Source organism: Oncorhynchus keta, chromosome 19 (assembly GCF_023373465.1).
Source record: "Oncorhynchus keta strain PuntledgeMale-10-30-2019 chromosome 19, Oket_V2, whole genome shotgun sequence".
Lineage (NCBI taxonomy): Eukaryota > Metazoa > Chordata > Actinopteri > Salmoniformes > Salmonidae > Oncorhynchus > Oncorhynchus keta.
Window position 1 is genome coordinate 27,586,390 of NC_068439.1, and position 26,534 is coordinate 27,612,923.

General features: G+C 42.0%; 1 protein-coding gene across 2 annotated transcripts in view; it reads right to left on the reverse strand.

Moving 5' to 3' along the window:
* Positions 1-26,534, reverse strand: part of LOC118398027 (retinoic acid receptor beta-like) — a 265,638-nt gene that overhangs the window by 75,131 nt on the left and 163,973 nt on the right. For both annotated transcript variants that reach the window (XM_052470144.1, XM_052470145.1), the window contains one exon: positions 14,303-14,451. In XM_052470144.1, coding sequence (XP_052326104.1) covers positions 14,303-14,451 — 149 coding nt within the window. The remainder of the gene's footprint in view (positions 1-14,302; positions 14,452-26,534) is intronic.

Consider the following 26,534-nt stretch of genomic DNA (forward strand, 5'->3'; position numbering starts at 1 on the left):
AGACGTGACAACATTCCTGTAAAGCTTAGAGACAATCTGAAGTTAAATATTGTTGAAGTAATATGGCTACAGGTTCATCTGCCTCACCCAAAGCCCATTCTTGTGGGAAGCTGCTATAAACCACCGGTCAGTATCTGGACAATATGTGTGAAATGCTTGATGCTTAAAATGCTTAATGTATGTGACTTCAACAGAGAAGTATATGATAGCCATTAAATATTGACTAGCTATCAAGCTCAGGAAAGAAAATTCAAACTGTAACCAGTGCTTGCAACCTGGATCAGGTTGTCAGTCAACCTACCAGGGTTGACTGACAGCACAGGAAATAAATAATCAACATGTATTTTACTAACGCTGCAGATATTTGTTTTAAAGCAGTATCCAAATCCATAGGATGTAGTGATCACAATATAATAGCCATAGCCACCAAAGTTACAAAGGCTGGGCCTAATATAGTGTGTAAGAGGTCATACAAGAAGTGTTGTAGTGATGATGTAAAGAATATTTGCTGGTCTGTGGTGTGTAATGAGGAGCAACCAGACGCTGCACTTGACACATTTATGAAACTACTTATTTCAGTTGCTAATAAGCACGCACCCATTAAGAAAATTACTGTAAAAACTGTTAAATCCCCTTGGATTGATGAGGAATTGAACAATTGTATGGTTGAGAGGGATGAAGCAAAAGGTATGACAATTAAGTCTGGCAGCCCAACTGATTGGCAAACGTACTGCAAATTAAGAAATCATGTGAGAAACTACACTATGAAACAAAGATACATTATATAAAGAATGATAGTAAAAAGCTTTGGGGCACCTTAAATTTAGGGGGAAAAAGCCAAATCGGCTCCTTCATTTATTGAATCAGATGGCTGATTCATCACAAAGCCCACTGATATTATAAACTACTTTAATGACTTCTTCATTGGCAAGATAAGCAAACTTAGGGATGACATGCCAGCAACAAACGCTGACACTACACATACAAGTTTATCGGACCAAATTATGAAAGACAAGAATTGTACTTTTGAATTAAGTAAGGTCAGTGTGGAAGAGGTGAAAAACGTATTGTTGTCTATCAACAATGACAAGCCACCAGGTTCTGACAATCTCGATGGAAAATTACTGAGGATAATAGCAGACGATATTGCCACTCCTATTTGACACATTTTCAATTTAAGCCTACTACAGAGTGTGTGCCCTCAGGCCTGGAGGGCAGCTAATGTCATTCCGCTACCCAAGAATAGTAAAGCCCCCTTTACTTGGTCAAATAGTCGACCAATCAGCCTGTTACCAACGCTTAGTAAACTTTTGGAAAGAATTGTGTTTGACCAGATACAATGCTATTTTACAATAAACAAATTGACAACAGAATTTCAACATTCTTATTTATTTTTTTCACCTTTATTTAACCAGGTAGGCTAGTTGAGAACAAGTTCTCATTTGCAACTGCGACCTGGCCAAGATAAAGCATAGCAGTGTGAACAGACAACACAGAGTTACACATGGAGTAAACAATTAACAAGTCAATAACACAGTAGAAAAAAAGAGTCTATATACATTGTGTGCAAAAGGCATGAGGAGGTAGGCGAATAATTACAATTTTGTAGATTAACACTGGAGTGATAAATGATCAGATGGCCATGTACAGGTAGAGATATTGGTGTGCAAAAGAGCAGAAAAGTAAATAAATAAAAACAGTATGGGGATGAGGTAGGTAAAATTGGGTGGGCTATTTACCGATAGACTATGTACAGCTGCAGCGATCGGTTAGCTGCTCAGATAGCAGATGTTTGAAGTTGGTGAGGGAGATAAAAGTCTCCAACTTCAGCGATTTTTGCAATTCGTTCCAGGCACATGTAGCAGAGAACTGGAACGAAAGGCGGCCAAATGAGGTGTTGGCTTTAGGGATGATCAGTGAGATACACCTGTTGGAGCGCGTGCTACGGGTGGGTGTTGCCATCGTGACCAGTGAACTGAGATAAGGCGGAGCTTTATAGGGAAGGACACTCAACAAGCACAGCACTTACACAAATGACTGATGATTGGCTGAGAGAAATTGATGATAAAGTCATTGCGGGGGCTGTCTTCGACTTCAGTGCAGCTTATCGATCATTGTCTGCTTCTGGAAAAAAGTATGTTATGGCTTTACACCTCCTGCTAGAATGTGGAAAAAGAGTTACTTGTCTAACAGAACACAGAGGGTGTTCTTTAACGGAAGCCTATCAAATATAATCCAGTTAGAATCAGGAACTCCCCAGGGTAGCTGTTTAAGCCCCTTGCTTTTTCAATTTTTACGAATGACATGCCACTGACTGAGTAAAGCCAGAGTTTCTATGTATGTGGATGACTCAACACTACACACGTCAGCTACTACAGCGACTGAAATGACTGCAACACTCAACAAAGAGCTGCAGTTAGTGTCAGAGTGGGTGGCAAGGAATAAGTTAGCCCTAAAGATTTCTAAAACACATATAACTACCTCGTCTATCACTGATATCATTATTGATATTGTTCTTGTACATACTGCATATTAGTTTATGTAATATTAACACTATCTAGTTCTGATATTGCACTTAGCAAGATGTGGCTGGGGGTTATAGTATTTATTTCACATGACCCATGAAAGTGCATCTGGGTAGGCATCATCTAATATTTATAAAATATTTTCATCTGGACACTTTATGTTTACCTAGATGTTTTCCTTATTTTAGGCTACTACTTTTACAACTTTAAATCTTAATCTTTACTTCTCACTGTTTAGCACATGACCTCACATGTGAATCCTTAAAGACATGGGTGGGGCTGGCTTAAGAGGGTGTGAACAATGCTGAATGGGTGTAGACAACGGAGAGCTCTCCAGTAGGTACCAAAGATTCAAAGGCCATTTTCTCCAAAGTGAGGTTACAAGTTGATCAACTTTCAAATCAGAATTACTTTCCCATTGTTCTTCAAAAATTCAGTGTATGATATACCATTTTGTAGCTCTGTGTCTCTGCTTTAATCCTATGTAAAAAACACAATTTCAAATTCAAGACCGAATCAAGGTGGTCGGTCACAAATGTGTGTGTTTTTTTGCCAATTTTAACCGCACACTTCTTTGTAATGTTGTATGTTTTTAACCCGACACCGCTTTCCATCAATTTGTATAGCAGACCCTCATGCCAATAAAAAAATATATATATATAATAAAAAAGCATGAGAAGGAAGACTTTGCCTTTGTTTTGGTTTGTTTGTTGGTCAATTAGGGTAAAAAGCCAATTTGACATTTGCTCACTACATTGTTTTCACTGAGGAAATGTACGAGTCTGCTGTTAATGATAATGCAGAGGATTTTCCCGCATATCCCTCAGTAGATTCTCTCCCTCTACCAACCTGATTCTCTCTCTCTCTCTACCTACCTCTCTCTCTCTCTCTCTCTCTCTCTCTCTCTCTCTCTCTCTCTCTCTCTCTCTCTCTCTCTCTCTCTCTCTTGCATTTTGCTTTGTGCTTTTGCTTCTCAATAGGTAATGTAGTTTTGTTGTGACTGTGTTGTAATTTGGTTTATTCTGATTGATTGGATGTTGTGGTCCTGAGGCTTCAGTGTGTTAGTGTACTCAGCCCTGGGACCAGCTGGCTGAAGGGACTCTTTCCCTTGCTCAGGTCTTGTCATTGCAGGGCATGGTAATGACATGAGAACCATATCAGGCCAAACACAGAAACAGACATACGCGATATGAAAAGTGTCAATTTATTTCTGGTGCCGACAGAGATGGCCGCCTCGCTTCGCGTTCCTAGGAAACTATGCAGTATTTTGTTTTTTTAAGTGTTATTTTTTACATTGGTACCCCAGGTAATCTTAGGTTTCATTACATACAGTCAGGAGGAACTACTGAATATAAGAGCAACGTCAACTCACCATCATTACGACCAGGAATATGACTCTCCTGAAGCGGATCCTGTGTTTTGCCTTTCACCCAGGACAACGGATCGGATCCCAGCCGGCAACCCTAAACAACGACGCCGTAAAAGGGGCAAACGAGTCTTCTGGTCAGGCTCCGGAGACGGGCACATCGCGCACCACTTCCTAGCATACTTCTCGCCAATGTCCAGTCTCTTGACAACAAGGTTGATGAAATCCGAGCAAGGGTAGCGTTCCAGAGAGACATCAGGGACTGTAACGTTCTTTGCTTGACGGAAACATGGCTCACTCGAGAGACGCTAACGGAGTCGGTGCAGCCGACAGAAACAAGCATCTTTCTGGTAAAAAGAGGGGCGGGGGGGTATGCCTTATGATTAACGAGACGTGGTGTGATCATAACAACATACAGGAACTCAAGTCCTTCTGTTTACCTGACTTAGAATTCCTCACAATCAAATGTCGATCGCATTATCTACCAAGGGAATTCTCTTTGATTATAATATATTCCCCCCCAAGCCCCAAGCAGACTCCATGTAAACTGGAAACCACATATCCTGAGGCTGCATTCATTATAGCTGGGGATTTTAACAAGGCTAATCTGAAAACAAGACTCCCTAAATTCTATCAGCATATCGATTGCGCAACCAGGGCTGGTAAAACCCTGGATCATTGTTATTCTAACTTCCGCGACGCATATAAGGCCCTCCCCTGACCTCCTTTCGGAAAAGCTGACCACGACTCCATTTTGTTGCTTCCAGCCTACAGACAGAGCCTAAAACAAGACATTCCCGCTCTCAGGTCTGTTCAACGCTGGTCGACCAATCTGATTCCACTCTTCAAGACTGCTTCGATCACGTGGATTGGGATATGTTCCGCATTGCGTCCAACAACAACATTGACGAATACGCTGAATCGGTGAGCGAGTTCATTAGAAAGTGCATTGACAATGTTATACCCACAGCAACGATTAAAACATTCCCAAAGCAGAAACCGTGGATTAACCTCTAGTGACACTCCATCCCGTGAACGGGACCGCTGTCATCATCTGACACTAATTAGCATAACGCAACGGACATACATTTTACTAGAAAATATTCCTATTCATGAAAATCACAAGTGAAATATATTGAGACACAGCTTAGCCTTCTGTTAATCACCCTGTCATCTCAGATTGTCAAAATATGCTTTACAGCCAAAGCTAGACAAGCATTTGTGTAAGTTTATCGATAGCCTAGCATAGCATTTTGTCCAGCTAGCAGCAGGTAACTTGGTCACGGAAATCAGAAAAGCAATCAAATTAAATTGTTTACCTTTGATGAGCTTTGGATGTTTTCACTCACGAGACTCCCAGTTAGATAGCAAATGTTCCTTTTTTCCAAAAATGTTATTTTTGTAGGCGAAATAGCTCCGCTTGTTATTCACGTTTGGCTGAGAAATCGCCCGGAAATTACAGTCACGAAAACTGCGAAAAATATTCCAAATTAGCTCCATAATATCGACAGAAAGATGGCAAATGTTGTTTATAATCAATCCTCAAGGTGTTTTTCAAATATCTATTCGATAATATATCCATCGGGACAATTCGTTTTTCACTAGGACCGATTGGCTACCTCTGTATTTTACGCGGGAATCTCTCTGGGAGCATCAGGTAACCACTTGCGCAGTAGTGGAGAGGGTAGTAAGTTTTAAGTTCCTCGGCGTACACATCACAGACAAACTGAATTGGTCCACCCACACAGACAGTGTTGTGAAGAAGGCGCAACAGCGCCTCTTCAAACTCAGGAGGCTGAAGAAATTCGGCTTGTCACCAAAACACTCACAAACTTCTACAAATGCACGATCAAGAGCATCCTGTTGGGCTGTATCACCGCCTGGTACAGCAACTGCTCCGCCCACAACCGTAAGGCTCTCCAAAGGGTAGTGAGGTCTGCACAATGCATCACCGGGGGCCAACTACCTGCCCTCCAGGACACCAACACCACCCGATGTCACAGAAAGGCCATAAAGATCATCAAGGACAACCACCCGAGCCACTGCCTGCTCACCCCGCTATCATCCAGAAGGCGAGGTCAGTACAGGTGCATCAAAGCAGGGACCGAGAGACTGAAAAACAGCTTCTATCTCAAGGCCATCAGACTGTTAAACAGCCACCACTAACATTGAGTGGCTGCTGCCAACATACTACAACAATGCTGCTTAATATAATGTTTACATACCCTACATTACTCATCTCATATGTATATACTGTACTCGATACCATCTACTGCATCTTGCCTATGCCGTTCTGTACCATCACTCATTGATATATCTTTATGTACATATTCTTTATCCCTTTACACTTGTGTGTATAATGTAGTAGTTGTGGAGTTGTTAGGTTAGATTACTCATTGGTTATTACTGCATTGTCGGAACTAGAAGCACAAGCATTTCGCTACACTCGCATTAACATCTGCTAACCATGTGTATGTGACAAATACAATTGGATTTGATTTATTGCAATACGGATTACAGAAAATTTTGCTCAGCTTCATATCGCCCAGCTCTAACACACACAGACACACACCAGCTGGGGGGCTCTGTTCTGGTGACTACATAAATTATAAGTTTGATCTGGGGACATGATATGAGTAGATATTGAGCCTTGTCTGGTTTACTGACTCTCTGTGTCTCTCTCTATGTTTCTCTCTGTCTCTGAGCTAATGGGGAGATAAGACCCCCCCACACACACACACACACACGGACGCAAGCATGGACACATACACACACACACACACCACTCAGGGGATATTGTGTGGTCCACCTGGGAGACAGACATGACAGACACTCTTTCTTCATTATCCTCCATCTTGTTATCTTAATGGGAGGAGAGATAGGATGTCACACACATACACAAACACATAAACACTAACACCAACAGGGTGTCACACACACCGAGTCCAGGAACCTGGAGGCATTTTAAGGGCTGTCTCATTTACAGATTAAAAAATGAAAGTGCTGAACATCAATTATTTACCTAATCCACCCAACCCCTTCACTTTACCTCTCTCTCTCAGCCCTGTTCTCTCTCTACCCACCTCCCTCTTCCACACTCCCTCCCCTGTGACCAAGGTGCTTTGTGTTGCCTGAGTATTCACTACAACCAGAGGTAGAGGTAAAGAAGAGGAGAGGTAAAGAAGAACAGAGCTAGAGAGGAACAGAGATAGAGAGGTAAAGAAGAATAGAGCTAGAGAGGAATAGAGGTAGAGAGGTAAAGAAGAATAGAGCTAGAGAGGAATAGAGGTAGAGAGGTAAAGAAGAATAGAGCTAGAGAGGAATAGAGGTAGAGAGGTAAAGAAGAATAGAGGTAGAGAGGAAAATATCATGATTATTAGAAAGCAAATTAGGGACTCCTCTTTAAATCTGCGTATTCCTTCAAAGCTCAGTTGTCCTGAGTCTGCACAACTCTGCCAGGACCTAGGATCAAGAGAGACACTCAAGTGTTTTAGTACTATATCTCTTGACACAATGATGAAAATAATCATGGCCTCTAAACCTTCAAGCTGCATACTGGACCCTATTCCAACTAAACTACTGAAAGAGCTGCTTCCTGTGCTTGGCCCTCCTATGTTGAACATAATAAACGGCTCTCTATCCACCGGATGTGTACCAAACTCACTAAAAGTGGCAGTAATAAAGCCTCTCTTGAAAAAGCCAAACCTTGACCCAGAAAATATAAAAACTATCGGCCTATATCGAATCTTCCATTCCTCTCAATAATTTTAGAAAATGCACAGCAACTCACTGCCTTCCTGAAGACAAAAAAATTATACGAAATGCTTCAGTCTGGTTTTAGACCCCATCATAGCACTGAGACTGCACTTGTGAAGGTGGTAAATTACCTTTTAATGGCATCAGACTGAGGCTCTGCATCTGTCCTCGTGCTCCTAGACCTTAGTGCTGCTTTTGATACCATCGATCACCACATTATTTTGGAGAGATTGTAAACACAAATTGGTCTACACGGACAAGTTCTGGCGTGGTTTAAATCTTATCTGTCGGAAAGATATCAGTTTGTCTCTGTGAATGGTTTGTCCTTTGACAAATCAACTGTACATTTCGGTGTTCCTCAAGGTCCGTTTTAGGACCACTATTGTTTTCACTATATATTTTACCTCTTGGGGATGTCATTAGAAAACATAATGTTAACTTTCACTGCTATGCGGATGACACACAGCTGTACATTTCAATGAAACATGGTGAAGCCCCAAAATTGCCCTCGCTAGAAGCCTGTGTTTCAGACATAAGGAAGCGGATGGCTGCAAACATTCTACTTTTAAACTCGGACAAAACAGAGATGCTTGTTCTAGGTCCCAAGAAACAAAGAGATCTTTTGTTGAATCTGACAATTAATCTTAATGGTTGTACAGTCGTCTCAAATAAAACTGTGAAGGACCTCGGCGTTACTCTGGACCCTGATCTCTCTTTTGACGAACATATCAAGACTTTAACATTGCAAAAATCAGAAACTTTCTGTCCAAAAATCATGCAGAAAAATGTATCCATGTTTTCGTTACTTCTAGGTTAGACTACTGCATTAGTTTGTTATATCTGGAGTACTTCTCCTGTCTTATCCAGTGTCCTGTGTGAATTTAAGTATGCTCTCTCTAATTCTCTCTCACTCTCTTTCTTTCTCTCTCTCGGAGGACCTGAGCCCTAGGACCATGCCTCAGGACTACCTGGCATGTTGACTCCTTGCTGTCCCCAGTCCACCTGGCCGTGCTGCTGCTACAGTTTCAACTGTTCTGCCTGCGGCTATGGAATCATGACCTGTTCACCGGACGTGCTACCTGTCCCAGACCTATTATTTGACCATGCTGGTAATTTACGAACATTTGAACATCTTGGCCATGTTCTGTTATAATCTCCACCCGGCACAGCCAGAAGAGGACTGGCCACCCCTCATAGCCTGGTTCCTCTCTAGGTTTCTTCCTAGGGAGTTTTGCCTTGCCAACGTGCTTCAACACCTGCATTGCTTGCTGTTTGGGGTTTTAGGTTGGGTTTCTGTACAGCACTTTGAGATATCAGCTGATGTACAAAAGGCTATAGAAAAACATTTGGTTTGATTACATTTGAAAATACATTTGATTTTTAATTTGATTTGAGGTAGAGAGGAAGAGAGGTCGAGAAGAAGAGAGGTCGAGAGAAATAAAGGTAGAGAGGTAGAGAGGAAGAAAGTAATAGAGGTAGAGAGGTAACGAAGAAGAGAGGTAGAGAGGATGACAGGTAGAGAGGAATAGAGGTAGAGAGGTAAAGAAGAAGAGAGGAACAGAGGAACAGAGGTAGAAAGGCAAAGAAGAAGAGAAGTAACGAATAAGAGAGGTAAAGAATAAGAGAGGTAGAGGGGAATAGAGGTATAGCGGTAGAGCGATAAAGAAGAAGAGAAGTAACGAATAAGAGAGGTAAAGAATAAGAGAGGTAGAGGGGAATAGAGGTATAGCGGTAGAGCGATAAAGAAGAAGAGAGGTAGAGAGGTAAAGAAGACGAGAGGTAGAGAGGAATTGAGGTAAAGAAGAGGGGTAGAGAGGTAAAGAAGAGAGGTAGAGAGGTAAAGAAGAAGAGAGGTAGAGAGGTAAAGAAGACGAGAGGTAGAGAGGAATAGAGGTAAAGAAGAGGGGTAGAGAGGTAAAGAAGAAGATCCTTGGACCAGGGTTGTACAAGGGTTGGGTGCCATTGAAAAGGCAGAGTAAATAAGAGCGCAAGAAAGCAGTTCCATATGGCAGAGACTGGCTTTGTTGCCCTGGTGATCATGAAACCTCAGCAGATAACACAGAGAGAGTGAGAAGAGAAGAGAGAGAGAGAGAGAGAGAGAGAGAGAGAGAGAGAGAGAGAGAGAGAGAGAGGGGGAGGGAGAGAGAGAGAGAGAGAAGACTAGAGAAGAGAAGAGAAGAGAAGAGAGAGAAGAGAAGACAACAGACGAGAAAAGAAGAGAAGAGAAGACTAGAAAAGAGAAGAGAAGAGAAGAGAGAGTGACTAGAGAGTGACCGTGGCCAATGGGCCTCTGGGAAACAGTGAACAAGTCAGATAAGCAGGGCCAATCTCTCCTCCCTCCTTCCTCCTTCTATTCTCTCTCTTTCTCCTTACCACCCCGGAAACGGCACCTGTGAAGTGCACAGATGGGTTGAGAGAGAAAGAGAGAGAGGGTAAAATAAAGAGGGAGAAAGAACAAAAAAAGTCAATGAGTCGGGGCCTTTCAAACGAGAGGCGACTCAGCCAGCATGACCTGAATAGATTGAGACACAGAGGAGGAGAGAAAAGAGAAAAAAGAGAGAGGTAGAATCGAAAGAGAGGATGGAGGAGAGCTTCCTTGTTGGGTTTCAGATCCCCCCCACCTTCCACAGATGACCAATTGTGTCCCCAATTCTTCAGGTTTCCTCTCCATCTCTATTTCTCTCTCTCTCTCTCTTTCTCCCTCTCTTTCTACCTCTCCCTCTCTCGGCGCTGGCCTGGGGGCACCAAGCAGACATCTTCAGTCTCCACTCTTATCATCTCTCTCAGCAGATGGTAACACTCTGCTCCACTAAGCTTCTGACGTACATACAGGATCGGCTGACCGTCCCTATTCAAGACAAGCAGCAGGTTTCTTAATCAGGCTGGACAGTGAAGCCTTGTACTGTTTTGTCTTGTCAATAAGGGCTCAATTCTAACTTGAGATCTGTGTTCATAGCTTGTTTGAGTGCCTCAATCGTTGACAACGATACATGATTTATATGAATGTCAGCGTTAAACCAAAAAACTTCAAGCAGATATGTTTATATATATATATATTTTTTTCTTCTTTGGAAAGCTATAAGAAAGTGAATCAGTCACACACACACACACACACACACACACACACACACACACACACACACACACACACACACACACACACACACACACACACACACACACACACACACACACACACACACACACACACACGAACACACACACACACACAGGAACCCATTTTCCGTCTGTCTACCCCAGCTGGCAGTCATCATAGCTCCCATTCTAATAATAATCATTACACTCAGAATCAGAGAACATCACCCAGATGAGCCTGTGCCCATACATGCATGCATGTGTGGGTGTGTGTGTGTGTGTGGTGTGTGTGCATGCGTGTGTGTGCATGTGTCCATGCATGCCTGCGTATGCTGCGTGTGTGCATATGGTATGTGTGTATTAGAGGTCGACCGATTAATCGGAATGGCCGATTAATTAGGGCCGATTTCAAGTTTTCATAACAATCGGAAATCGGTATTTTTGGGCACCGATTTTGCCAATTTTTTTTTTTATACCTTTATTTAACTAGGCAAGTCAGTTAAGAACACGTTCTTATTTTCAATGATGGCCCAGGAACGGTGGGTTAACTGCCAGCTCGGGGGATGCAATCTTGCAACTTTACAGTTAACTAGTCCAGCGCTCTAACCACCTGCCTCTCGTTACACTCCACAAGGAGACTGCCTGTTACGCGAATGCAGTAGAAGCCAAGGTAAGTTGCTAGCTAGCATTAAACTTATCTTATAAAAAACAATCAATCAATCATAATCACTAGTTATAACTATACATGGTTGATGATATTACTAGTTTATCTAGCGTGACCTGAGTTGCATATAATCGATGCAATGCTGGGGGATGATTTAACAAAAGCGCATTTGCGAAAAAAGCACAATCGTTGGACGACTGTACCTAACCATAAACACCAATGCCTTTCTTAAAATCAATACACAGAAGTATATATTTTTGAACCTGCATATTTTGCTACAAGAAATCCAGTTCAGCAGGCAATATTAACAAGGTGAAATTGTGTCACTTCTCTTGCGTTCATTGCACGCAGAGTCAGGGTATATGCAGTTTGGGCCGCCTGGCTCATTGCGAACTAATTTGCCAGAATTTTACATAATTATGACATAACATTGAAGGTTGTGCATTGTAACAAGAATATTTAGACTTAGGGATGCCACCCGTTAGATAAAATACCGAACGGTTCCGTATTTCACTGAAATAATAAACGTTTTTTTCCCGAAATGATAGTTTCCAGATTTGACCATATTAATGAACAAAGGCTCGTATTTCTGTGTGTTATTATATTATAATTAAGTCTATGATTTGATAGAGCAGTCTGACTGAGCGATGGTAGGCAGCAGCAGGCTCGTAAGCATTCATTCAAACAGCACTTTTGTGCGTTTTGCCAGCAGCTCTTCGCAAGCACAGCGCTGTTTATGACTTCAAGCCTATCAGCCTAATCGCTGGTGTAATCGATGTGAAATGGCTAGCTAGTTAGCGGGGTCAGCGCTAATAGCGTTTCAACGTCACTGGCTCTGAGACTTGGAATAGTTATTCCCCTTGCTCTGCAAGGGCTGTGGCTTTTGTGGAGCGATGGGTAACGCTGCTTCGAGTGTGGTTGTAGTTGATGTGTTCCTGGTTCGAACCCAGGTAGGGGCGAGGAGAGGGACGGAAGCTATACTGTTACACTGACAATACTAAAGTGTCTATAAGAACATCCAATAGTCAAAGGTATATGAAATACAAATGGTATACAGAGAAATAGTCCTATAAATACTATATTAACTACAATCTAAAACCTCTTACCTTGGAATATTGAAGTCTCATGTTAAAAGGAACCACCAACTTTCATATGTTCTCATGTTCTGAGCAAGGAACTCAAACGTTAGCTTTTTTACATGGCACATATTGCACTATTACTTCTCCAACACTTTCTTTTTGCATTATTTAAACCAAATTGGACATGTTTCATTATTTATTTGAGACGAAATTGATTTTATTGATGTATTATATTAAGTTAAAATAAGTGTTTATTCAGTATTTTATTTGCAATAAAATGCAAATGAATTACTTAACAATCATACAATGTGATTTTCTGGATTTTTGTTTTAGATTCCGTCTCTCACAGTTGAAGTGTACCTATGATAAAAATTACAGACCTCTACATGCTTTGTAAGTAGGAAAACCTGTAAAATCGGCAGTGTTTCAAATACTTGTTCTCCCCACTGTATATATCCTTTTTCAGTGAAGCTTTTCAGTCAGCCCAACAAAGAAGATGCGGACCGGGTCCAACCTATAAAGCTGTAGTCTTTTATAGCCGTAGAGATATGAGTATACTTGAAAAAATCTATAGCCTTTGTCATGTGCATCGACAAAACCCAATATCCTAAAATTGAGACCTGAGATGATGCTATTGTGATTCTCTACCATTTATTATATGATGTCCTTGTAGATTCAAAATATTTGTTGTTATCCATACTGTACACCATCAGCCTCCTGTGCTGTACACTGAACTAAAGTAGGGATATAAAAGTAAAGTGTTGTCTGTGTGTCTAAGCCCTATTGTGTATTCTTCTGTTCTTATTCTCTTCACTTTAGGTTATTCTTCTTGTCTCAGAGGCAGTGAAGCTATCCGTTCTATTGACAGAGAGCAGACAATATGATTTTTATTAATCTTATGGGTTTTGTAGAAGAAAGAGGCCCTAGTCCCTAGGCCTAGTCTATAGTCCCTAGGCCTAGTCTATAGTCCCTAGGCCTAGTCTATTGCCCTTGGGTACTCTGGTACACTATGTTAATTGTCTTAAAGTTTATGTGATCTGCAGACATACCGTAAGTCAAATACATAGGTCGAACACCGTTATTCTTTATCTAGTTTTCCCCACTATCCAACTATCAGAATAGTTCCCAAAAGTGCAAAGAAACTGTATGGTAAAAAAAAATAGTTTGTTTTTTGTTCCACTGTTTCAAGTATTCAAAGGTATTTGACCCAGATCTGGTGCATTGCTGTGAGCTGTGTTGAGTTGCTCTCTGTGGGGACAGTTTCAGAACCCCAAGAGGGATGATGTCACAAAGGTGTAGGACACAACTGTCTCATCTGAACAGCAGAGGAGGCGGCCTTTGGTTTGAGTTGTCTTGACTTTCACTGAATACCCATAAGAAGTAGCATAGCCCCCATAGCGCACCGCTACCACTGCATATGCATGTACTTATGGGAGCCCACATGTCTGCTCGCCATTTTACCAATTCAAATCCACTCTCTTCAAGATATCAAACAAAGGCGAGCGTTGCTGGTGTCAGATGATGTAAATGAGTTGAGTGTGATCACATCTGCCCTGGTCTGTGTCTTCTCTTCTGGAGTGTCTCTCTCATCTGCTGTTGTCTCTCTCTCATCCCTCTCATTACATGTATACAGTATGTAGTCAGCGTAGTCCTCTAATGAACCACACACAGCGTGAGAAGTGGGTGTATCTAAGGGGAATTCAACAGGCATGTCTTTACTTTGTATGTATCCTTTATAAAACCAGGGTTACTAGTCCAACGCTCTAACCACTAGGCTACCCTGCCGCCCCACTGGTGGTACGGAACGTTGACTTACCTTGCAGCCCTCGCAGGCGCTGACACCATAGTGGTACCCCGAGGACTTGTCCTGGCACACGAAGCAGGGCTTGTAGACGCGGGGCGGGGCCAGGGGGGACGGAGGACTTGGGACCAGCTCCTCAGAACTGGTGCTCTGGGTCTCGATGGCTGCACACACAACAGAAGAAGATGATTATTTCTTTATTAGTCCCAGATGGAAAAAATGTTTTGTGGAAAGAATAAGAGGGTTCATGTTTTAGTGTGGAACCAGATGGTAATGGTAGAGCATTCAAAACCCATTTCCTGAGTGAGTGAACTAAAGGTACTGAATGAACTGAAATACGGGCACACAGTAGCAAATCGTTGGCATGCAATTACTGTGTCCACATACTCATCCTACAGTGGTTCTGAGTGGCCACTTTATTTCTATTTTGATGTTACTGGAACGGAAACACAAAGATTGTGATATTTAATGAGTTCATATAGAACCTCCAGAACCCTGGAATGAGTTCTCAGAACAACCCTAGTGGTCTGACTGATACAACGGTCATTCAGAGTGAAGAAAAGCAAACTTTTAGGCCAGTGGGTTTCTTTGTAATGGGTTTTGAAAAGTCCATCTGTGGCTTGACTGAGGTTAAACATAAAGGTTGAAAAAATAAATACTATTAAAGTGGAAATTGCCCATGATTACTTCATGTTATAGCCTTTCAACGTTTAATAAATTCCCTGGTTTTCCAGAAATCCTGGGTGGAATCCTCCAACTGTGATTTTGATTGAAAGTTGACAGAATTTTGCTACCCTACTCAGGAATATATGTAGCTTTCTCAAGGGCCTGACCGTCTATAGATCTATATGCATGGAGAGTTGAGCAGATCAGAGTAGTGTTGGTTGGTTTGTTGGTTGACTGATTAGATTATATTATTCCATACTTCATCAGCTTAAACTCAATAATACATATTTTAGCGAGCAACCCCTCAATCTGTTTCTGGCCCTTGGCCCCACGTGGAATTCAACTTATTATGTTCAAAAGGTGTTCTGGGTCAATTTGACACTTACAGTAGATGGGTCAAAAATGGGTCACATTGACCCATTGTGTGTGTGTGTTTCTTTGTGCTTGTCCATGTTTGTTTACCTGTTATATTGCCAATCTCTTTGGGATATATAAAGGACAGTGTGAGTGCAGAACTGTCATGACGGTGAATATTAGTGCTACTGCATGATGCATAGTGACCTCTGCTTCCCCTCTGGTGAATCAATCAGACTTGTTATTTGTCAATCAAATCCCAAAGCAAACAGAAACTAGTGCAACTGGCTAGTCAGTTGGAGTGAGTCACTTTGCTATCATCTGTATATAGTGTGTTGCTGATAGTAATCAATATCGTACTACGCACACATCTCTGATTAATGTTGTTGTGCTTGTTTAGTGCTTGTTGGTCCAAATATTCATTCAATCAGTTGAGTCAAAATAAATTAAAACAAGCAGTACACTTGCATTAATGTTTTCTCTCTGAAGTGCAAACACCCTTGTCCTAGAACCTGGTATAATTTATGAGGACAGAAAGATGTTTGTTTTTATTGAAGTCAGGTCAGCTAGCTGTGTGTGTGTGTGTGTGTGTGTGTGTGTGTGTGTGTGTGTGTGTGTGTGTGTGTGTGTGTGTGTGTGTGTGTGTGTGTGTGAAGACTAACTGGTGTCTCCAAGTGGCCACACCTCTACAAAGTGCTCACAGTTCCTAAATCATTTCTATGCACTTCAACTATAAGGTGTTTTTTTTTGTCTTCAACTATAAGCTTCTTTCTTTGAGTTTTCATAGCTGTGCCATTGAGGAACTAGAGGAAGCACACATGTAGTTTTGTTTGGAACACAACTCTGCATCCTCACCATAACACAATTACGCAATCTAGAAATGGTTCATTAGAAATTGCAATCTGGGTCAGGTGGTCATCATTTCAAGGCTTGTTCTATTGCCAACATGACTTGCAGAGTTTTAAATACGATATTAGTGTTAGGCTTTCGCAATACAATTCAGGGAAACGGATCATAATTTGGTGTGTACATTTGGACTCCCAGGTGTTTTTCTTGCTTATATGACATCAACGAGGTATTTATTAATAATACTCAACGTCTCATCTTTCAAAATACAATCTTCTTAAATTTACAGCATTTCCTTCCCTCAGACAACAAAACATTTGCAAAAGTTGCTGGGTACGAGTGTAAAGGGCAACATAAGAAACTTGTGTATTTTATTGCAGAAATGTCTTCAGGGTTTTAGTTTTCTCCTTTCAATTTTTTTTATTCAATATTTTTATTTCACCTTTATTTAACCAGGTTGGCCAGTTGAGAACCAAGTTCTCATTTACAACTGCAACCTGGCCAATATAGAGCAAAGCAGTGCGACAAAAACAACCCTAATGGTTGGAAGTTTGTTGGTCAGCATCTCATTTTGGTGTGGGGTGGGGTTATATCAATTCATTCAATTGTATTTTTAAAGTGTCAAACACTTGCTATAAGACAGTAGATTGCTGAGACATTACCTGTTTACGCAGGTTTTACATGGCCTAATATCTGCCAGGGGGAAGATGATAGTTTTCTTTTGGATAGCCTGTCTTTTCCTCTCATACCCTGAAATAAAATCTGTTCACTCAAATATTTCACTGTCAATTTCTTTTATCAACCCACTAATTAAATATATGGCCATAAATGACATCAAGGACTTGCTTTCTCCTTGGTAATATTCTGGTGACAAACTTGGAAGACACACTTGCAACACAGTCGAGTCTTTAGTTCCACATTACAGGCTAAAGTGACAAATGACAGCAAAAACAGATTATTTTGGAGAAATTGCAGTACCATGGGTTAGTTATATCAATCTTTGGTAGTAGTTTTAATGGTTTATTTGGCTTTACCACAAATTGGCATTGCATTTATTTGCAGTGCTGCCATTTACTTTCCACTCAAGGATTGCTCCAGCAAAAAGGCTATCACGGTACCGTTGGCTTTGGGTAATGTGAGAGATGGTGGGTAAAGTTAAAGCTAGCTAGTTGTGCTAGCTAGCTAGTGTAGCCTATCATGTGATGCACAGAATGGCAGATCGCTAGCTAAATACATTTGGTTATCAAAAGTAACTAGTGGAGTTGTGAAACAGTTGTTTATACTTTGGCTAAAATCTAGCTTTTAGACTTCTTTATTTAGCTATACAAACAAGCTAAAACTGCACACCTCTGAGAACAAGCCATCTCAACCAACTGACTGCTAATTATGCTAGCTAGCTAAATCAAGGGCGAGGGAGGGTGAGACAGCCGCATGAGCTCAGCCATCCACACAAAGAGACGAGCGTGCAATTACTGAACTGGGAACAATTTCACGCTGTGAGAAATGTTACATGACATCACAATCACAACACATTCAGAACAATTGGGAATTATTTCACTCTGAGAAGATTTTTACATGACACTCGGCGCTGCCTATTTGAAACTCATGGTTGGATCTGGGAGTGTGGCTACCTGCAGACATATAGAGCACATAAAGGCAGATGCATTTCCCCCCTTCGGTGTTGTGTGTGTGTGTGTATGTGTGTTTGATTGTGTGTACGCGTGTCTATGTGAGTGTGTCTCTGTGTGTGTGCGTGTACAGCACTATATATCGGGCGCTGGGGAGCTTTTTCAAAATGTTCTGGGTGATTAAGCTTTGGCTCTGCAGCGAACTAACTTCACCACATGTTAACATACCTACACACCAGCACCATTACGGAGACTAAAGACCAGCGACAGACAAGACGAACCAAGGGGTGGGAGCAGTGTGTGAGTGTGTGTGTATCAGTGTGCATGTGAGAATACTCTGTGTGTGTGTGTGTGTGTGTGTGTGTGTGTGTGTGTGTGTGTGTGTGTGTGTGTGTGTGTGTGTGTGTGTGTGTGTGTGTGTGTGTGTGTGTGTGTGTGTGTGTGTGTGTGTGTGTGAAAAATGTCTCATAGCTTATCCTGCTGAACTCTTAGCCCCCTGCTGAACCAGCCAGCATGGTCAAACAGGAAAACACACCCGGCCTAGAGGAGGAGGGAGGGAGGTCAACCTCTGAATGGGGGAAAGAATAAGGGAAAAGACAGAGGCTGAGTCGGGAAAGAGCACTGTTATGGCTATGGCTTGCTGTGGGTGGTGAAGTAGTAGTAGAAGAAGAAGAAGAATATGGGTCCTATAGGTCAATAAAAAAGAATGTGTGGGCCAATCAACCATGTCTATCCTCACTATGTCCACCTGTCCCTACCTGCTGTCCACCACATTGTCCCCATGCTAACAGTCAGATAGACAGATGACCAGTGATATGAAAACAATCAGGATTCTTCACCCACATGGTCTACAGACCTCACAGATGGCTAGGAGGGAGGTACCTAAGGCAAGATCTGTCCCCGAACACACACACGCACAAGCACACACACACGTGCACACACCAGTTAGCACAATTATGGCACAACGACATGGAATCAGGACATGAACGGTTTCTACACTGTAATCATGAGACCACAGTTACGTCAAAATGATTGTTATACTGCAGCGGTCCATTTACAATGGCCCTACTTTTAACAAACAGAGAGAGCAAATTAACAGGAAGAACGAGACAGGGAAAATAAAAAAGAGACAGGGAAAAGACAGTGTGCACAAGAGAGAAATATGGAAATGGGTAGAGAGTGAAAGACAGATGCATTTCCTGAGTTCCTGGGGTTAGCCTGTTGTGTGTTTGAGCAATACTAAGAGGAAGCTGTGATGATGTACCCGTGGAGAGGTGGAGAGACAGGCACTGGGCAGTATGGGAAGAATTAGGGGATATACTACATCTAAACGCTGGCCTGAATTTATACAGTTGAGGGCACTGCTAACTAAATTTTTCTAAAACCCAAACTATCGCTAGTAGACACTAGAGTGCCGTGTTGCACGAGGAAACTGTCCTACCAATACCACAGTACGGCCTAACTTACTAGAGCCACACATGGACATCCAGTTCCCTCCACAACCCCACCTCTCCCCTGGCCGTTTATTCAAGCTGGAAGTGTTTTTCTCCCCCTCTTCCTCTGGGTTTTCTGCAGGAGCACGTAGCTCACACAAACAGCTCACATACACCAGGCGGGTGGAGAAAGAGAGTCAATAGGAAACGGTCGAAGTTCACCCAAAGTACACCAAATTAGAAGCAGCTTTGCGGTGGGAGGGAGACGGAGCACTGGCTGTAGGGCTGTAGGCTGTAGTACACATTTAACTCAGAAGGTTATCTATAATCCCTTCTTTAACCTCTCTGGGATATGTGGAACGATAGCGTCCCACCTAGACAATAGCCAGTGAGAGTGCAGGGCGCCAAATTCAAAACAACAAAAATCTCGTACTTAAAATTCCTCAAGCATACAAATATTTTACACCATTTTAAAGATACAATTCTCATCAATCCAGCCACAGTGTCTGATTTCAAAAAGGCTTTACAGCGAAAGCACCACAAACGATTATGTTAGGTCACCATTAAGTCACAGAAAAACACAGCCATTTTCCAGCCAAAGAGAGGAGTCACAAAAAGCACAAATAGAGATCAAATTAATCACTAACCTTTGATGCTCTTCATCAGATGACACTGACTTCATGTTACACACCTGGCTCATTCCCCTCTCATTCGGCCCCACTTCACAGCAGAAGCCTCAAACAAAGTTCTAAAGACTGTTGACATCTAGTGGAAGCCGTGGGAAGTGCAATATGACCCCATTTACCCTGTATATTGGAATGGCAAAGAGTTGAAAAACGACAAACCTCAGATTTACCACTTCCTGGTTGGATTTTCTCAGGTTTTCGCCTGCCATATGAGTTCTGTTATACTCACAGACATCATTCAAACAGTTTTAGAAACGTCAGAGTGTTTTCTATCCAATACTACTAATAATATGCATATATTAGCATCTGGGACAGAGTAGCAGGCAGTTTACTCTGGGCACCTTGTTCATCCAAGCTACTCAATACTGCCCCCCTGTCACCAAGAAGTTAAACACTGACTGGAAGAGAAGATAGAAACTATAAAAACATATGTATGTATGTACTTTTTGATTAGGAGAGAGAACGGTGGAAACAGACGGCAGACTGACACTGGTCATGGGGTGCTGACAGGTGGGGGATGCTGAAAATTCACAGGGAAACGGTCTGTCTAGTCAGATTTCAGGACGGCACACATCAAGTGCAAAAGTGTCTCCCAGTAGAGCGAACCAATCAAACTGCATCTAAAAGAGCCACTGAAACGGAATGGTGCCGACAGACATGGCAGATCTGCATTTAGCTCCTAAGCAACTTTGTAGTATTTTTTTGTGTTATTACATACAGCCGGAAATAACTTTTGGATATCAGAGCGGTGGTAACTCACCGGCAATACGACCAGGAATATGACTTTCCTGAATTTTATCCTTTCTTCACACTCTCCAGGGCAATTGAACTTACCCCAGAGGCTGCTACAAGACGTCACCGGCGGAGAAGAGGTATTCGGAGTGGACTTATAGTCCAACTCAGGAGGCGTGCACATCATCCACCGCGTCCGAGTATATTACTCGCTAATGTTCAGTCTCTGGACAATAAAGTAGACGAGCTCAGGGTGAGGATCTCCTTTGAGAGACTTCAGATACTGTAACATACTCTGTTTCACAGAATCACTGTTCCATTCCATACACTATCCCATTCCATACAACCAGCTGGGTTCTCAGTACACCGCGCAGAACTCTCCGGGAAGAAGAAAGGCAGTGGTGTATGTTTCATGATTAACTACTCATGGTGTGATTGTGATAACATACAGAACTCAAGTCCTTTTGTTCACCTGACCTAGAATACCTCATAATCAAATGCCAACCCTATTACCTCCTAAGAGAATTCTCTTCGGTTAGTCACAGCCGTGTATATTCCCCCTCAAGCCGATACCACGACGGCCCTCAAAGAATGACTTTGGACCTCATGCAAACTGGAAACCACATATCCCGAGGCCGCATTTATTGTAGCTGGGAATTTTAACAAAGCAAATTTGAGAAAAACGCTACAGAAGTTCTGTCAACACATTGACTGTAGTACTCGCTCTGGTAAAAGTTCCAACTTCCAAGCCCTCCCTTCTGAAAAATCAAATCACGACTCCATTTTGCTCCTCCCTTCCTATAGGTAGGAACTCAAACAGGAAGTACCCATGCTAAGGTCTATTCAACGCTGGTCTGACCAATCGGAATCAATGCTTCAAGATTGTTTTCATCACGTGGACTGGGATATGTTCCGGGTATCTTCTGAGAATAACATTGATGTATACACGGAAGTGGTGACTGCGTTCATCAGGAAGTGTATAGGGGAACCAGAAACCGTGGATAGATGGCAGCATTCGCGCAAAACTGAAAACACAAACCACCGCATTTAACCACTGCAAGGTGACTGGGAATATGGTTGAATACAAACAGTGTAGTTATCCCTCGCAAAGCGTACATTTCTTTCTCATGTCGGCCACAGAGAATGAGAGCCACAGTCCTTGGGAGCGGGCCGCGTTGGTGGCACTGTGTTATCCTCAAAGCGGGCGATGGTGTTTAGCTTGGTGTTTACCCCTCCGGCATCCATAGCCGCATCCTCTGAGCATGCGCAGACCAGTTGGCTTGAGTGTTTACGGACATATTCAGTCTCTCCCTATCCCAGTCTGCTGTCCCCACTTCCTTCAATATATCCACCATTGTTCCTGTACCCAAGAAAGCAAAGGTAACTGAACTAAAGGACTATCGCCTCGCAGCACTCACTTCTGTCATCATGAAGTGCTTTGAGAGACGAGTTAAGGATCATATCACCTCCACCTTACCTGCCACCCTAGACCCACTTCAATTTGCTTACCGCCCCAATAGATCCACAGACGATGCAATCGTCATGACACTGACCTATCCCATCTGGACAAGAGAAATACCTACGTAAGAATGCTGTTCATTGACTATAGCTCAGCATTCAACACCATTGTACCCTCCAAGTTCATCATTAAGCTTGGGGCCCTGGGTCCTGGACTTCCTGACGGGCCACCTCAACTTCCCTGATCCTGTATGTGACCAATAAAATTTCATTTCATTTCATTTGAAGGCCAACAGCTTCTAAATGGGACTAGATAGATGTGTCAGGGTTAGGCACTGGACCTTGGTTTGAACCACTGAAGGGCACTATGTTTGGATCAGAGGTTCATGTCATGTGACTGTGGCTAACCTCCAAGCCACCCTCCCTGCCTTGACCTTTGGGCGCCCACCCTGTGACCTATTGAGGTTAAAGGCAAATTGGAAACAGTGGATGTATAAAGAGCCAGAGCTCTCACTTTCCTGAGCGATGCAACAGGTGCGAGGCACTTCAAAGCTTTCATAAAGTGAAACAAGAAGCTAAGACAGACATAAAGAGAGACGAGGGGGAAAGAGAGAGAGGGCGAGAGAGAGAGAACGTTCAAATAGAGAGAGGAATTGAGAGGCAAAGAGAGAAATGTGATACGATTATTTTTAATCCTTTCTTAGAAATAAGAGCCTGACGACGTTGTTATGATTCTCCAGTCTACGGCAGGCACATTAGGGGGTAATTTGAACCACACGTCAGCTCTGGGGATGTAGGAACACACACACACTCTGGAGTTGTTAGAACATGTCAAGATGTCTGATTTTGTTGCAAGTTATACTTTGGAACCTTAGCAGTAAAGGAGACCTGCATTAGACAGGCTACTAATCTCTGAGATAGAGACAACCCAGCAAACAGAGGACATTCCCAGAACATTAGCTAAGATTCACATTAAGTTATTTTAAACTAATGAAACATTTGGGAAACCTTTAAAGAACAGAAAAATGTGTTCTGATAATATTCTTGCAACATCAGGCAAATGTTTTATACAGTCATTGTTTAATCATCAGCATGACTGGACAGTTTTTGTGTTATGAGAACATTTTCCGCAACCTGACAAATGTTCTGAGAACTTTCACAGAAACAAATTTGGTTTGCTGGGAAGTTCCTCAAAAGAAGTCTGGAAACCCCTTCAGTCTAATGGTTTAGTGGTTCTACAGCAAAAAAAGAAAAATGCATTTCCTGCTAATTGTTTAATTTTTAGCAGTAATATAAAAGTGAGTCACCATCCATCATGTCAGAGTGACATCTGACAAATGTAAGAGTGAAATAAAATAAAAGCACTCTTCCTTTTTCCAATGTAGTCCGTTGCTTCTCTCAATGGGAATTTCTTCCTCGGGAGGGTAAGTGAACTGCATCCAAGATGTCGGACCATTGTCTTCAATGTAATCTACTCACATTTGCCGATTCATGGACATCTATATCTGGGTTGCATACGATTTACACGGCCCAACTTCACATACGCATTAGTGCGAGCAACCAAAAACATGGCAAACCTTGGATGAATATAAAATGCTAATATCGTCAGCTGTGAGTGATGGGGGGGAATCGGCCTCAGCAACAATTATATGAAAAATTTAGTGGATCTTTTGTGCACAAAGATGATGACTAAAGTGTCTTATTAGACATTTTCAAATTTGACTTATCTATGGAAATTGTCTTTCTGGGCCAGATGTCAGTTAAACTGCAGTACCGAAGCATGATTGTAGCAGTCGAAACCGTGCTTCCAGATCAGAACCCTGGCCCCTTAGGTGGCATAGCCTGGTCCCAGATCTGTTTGTGGTGTATAGCCAAATCCTATGGTCATTGTCATTGCCAAACAGAGAGAATGGCCTGACAGATCTGGGACCAGCGGGCAGTAGTGTGGTGTGGTGTTCCAGCACCAGCGTTGTTTCAAAGTTGTTACCCTTCTTTTAACCCCCCATCCATCCCCCCTCCAACCTCTTAGTTGTCCTGTCACATACCTGCAAATTCAGCTTGGTGTGAAAGCTATGATCATGGTATTTCATGTCCCTATCTGAATCACATTAAGCCTTAAAGAGAAGAACAGGGACAGGACCCAATTAACATATCATGCTGTTATCTCAAGCATGGTCTGTCTGTCTGCTCGTTGTTTACAACAAAGGGAGAACTTGGCATTAGACATTGTTGTTCAGCTACAAGGATGTAACTCCAGAGAAAACATGAGACTGTTGATACATGTGTATGGGAGCACACACGTGTACACACACACACACAATACACACACTTAAGCATGCAGGCACACACCCACCCACCCACACACACAAACACACACACACACTTTATTAACTATTATGCCTGCCCATGTCATACATAATCCATGCAATACAAATCAGTATTACCTACTTCACTAGAAGAATAAGATGACAAAGGGATGAGAGTCAACTAACCTCAGAAATATCTGAACAATTCATTTTACCATCAATTTTGTGCTTTACTTGACAATGGCTAGCGCTTAGACCCTTAAGTGAATGAATGTGTGAATCGTTTCAATGTTGGTATTCAAGTCCCGAAAGGCCTTGGGATTACAGCTTCCAATGCCATATGGACTACAGACAAAGAGAAACCATTCATGCTGTATTGTCGTGTAGTGTTATACCCGTATGACTATCACTCCTGTCAAAGGATTCAATACATAAAATATTCTCAAGTTTTTCAAAGATTATCCTTATATTGTAACTTTGAGGGGTTTTTTTTGCATTCACCAATAACCTTGAATTCTATAAGCCTATACATAATAGTACCTATGGTAACTAATATACTGTACATTACTGTCCTGATATCCATTCTATAATGGAAAACAAACAAACACAAAGAACAATGTCCATAATATAAAACTAAGCTATGAATTTAGAAAATATTTCCGTTTTAGTGCATGCATCAAACTTCATAATATCATCACACACACACAAACACCTTCTCATTGTATCCTTCGTACAACCATTTGTTTTCCTGCTCATTCTAAAAAAAGTGTGTGTATGCGAGTGTGTGTGCTTGTGTATGCCTGTGTGTGTTAACAGAGCGCAGCTCATAGTGAATAGATCGAATTGACACCCTTGGGGCTTCCATTGCACTGAATAAATTCATTAATAAAAAACTAAGTTTCAATGACCTCTCTGGGAAGCTCTTTAAATTAAAGTCCAATTTAAACGGGTCCTTATTTAAACATGAAAGGGGGCAGAGCGTTGCAAGACGAGTGCAATGCCACAAGGCTAATGTGAATGTAGTCTATGCATATGAAATAGTGGGGGGAAAGAAAAATTGCCCAATCGGTTCAACCTTGTTTTGCTACATTGCCTTGGTGATGAATACAAGCAAATCTGTTATCAGGATAATTTGCAACACACACACACACATACATACACACGTGCACACACACACACCCTCTGTGCATGAATGGAAAATGGTTTTCTAATTGCATTGAAATGCTAATCAAAGGCACTTTGTGTGTGGTGATTAATGAACATGAGTTACTTGTACTTTAATGTTCAAGATGATTTAATTACGTAGAACACACACACATGCACACACACACATACACAAGCACGCACACACACACAATGAACACACAGTGGTGTACTGAAATGACGAGAAATGATGACCTTTTCTATTAGCGATCACACCACAGTGACAAGATAATAGTCTTATCAATCATGAATGGAACACTGCACTAGCTACTACACCTGGAGACTATTATAAATCTATGGAATACAGTTATTGCATTCCCTCTATTCTCTCATGTAAGGCATTCACACAAAGGCAAACACACACATACCTTTCTTATACATAGGATACACACAGTATGCACACATAGCAGCTCAGCTAAACCATCAATTAAGATGACCAAATGTAGGTAGAAACTATAGGATTTACGTGGGATTAAATCTGCTTTGCCAGATAAACTAATTTGCTATAATTTATGGGGCATACAAATGCAAAATATAAACAAATCTAATTAAACAAATAAACAGAGGCTATTCATGTAAAACCAATGTAGCCTACTGTAGGAGCGCAGTGAAATGGGGTGAGTAGGGGGTGAATAGTAGCCACCTTCTCCACTTTCGCTGTTACTGATAAGGGCCACTTCACTGTGATGTGTGCCTGTAGAGCAAACACTTCCTGGAAAGTGTAGTGACGTGACCGACAGTACAGCAGTGCTTAACATTATCTGCTCTCCAGTCATCATACTATCAAAATAAACCAAGTGGGGGGGGCCTTGTATTGCCAGGAGATCACGCCTTCTCAAGAAGCGGAGTGGAGGGGCCTCAGGCAAACACACACAGATAAGGCAAGTATTCCATAAGCTAAGGTTATTATCGGACTGCAAACCACTGACTTCTTC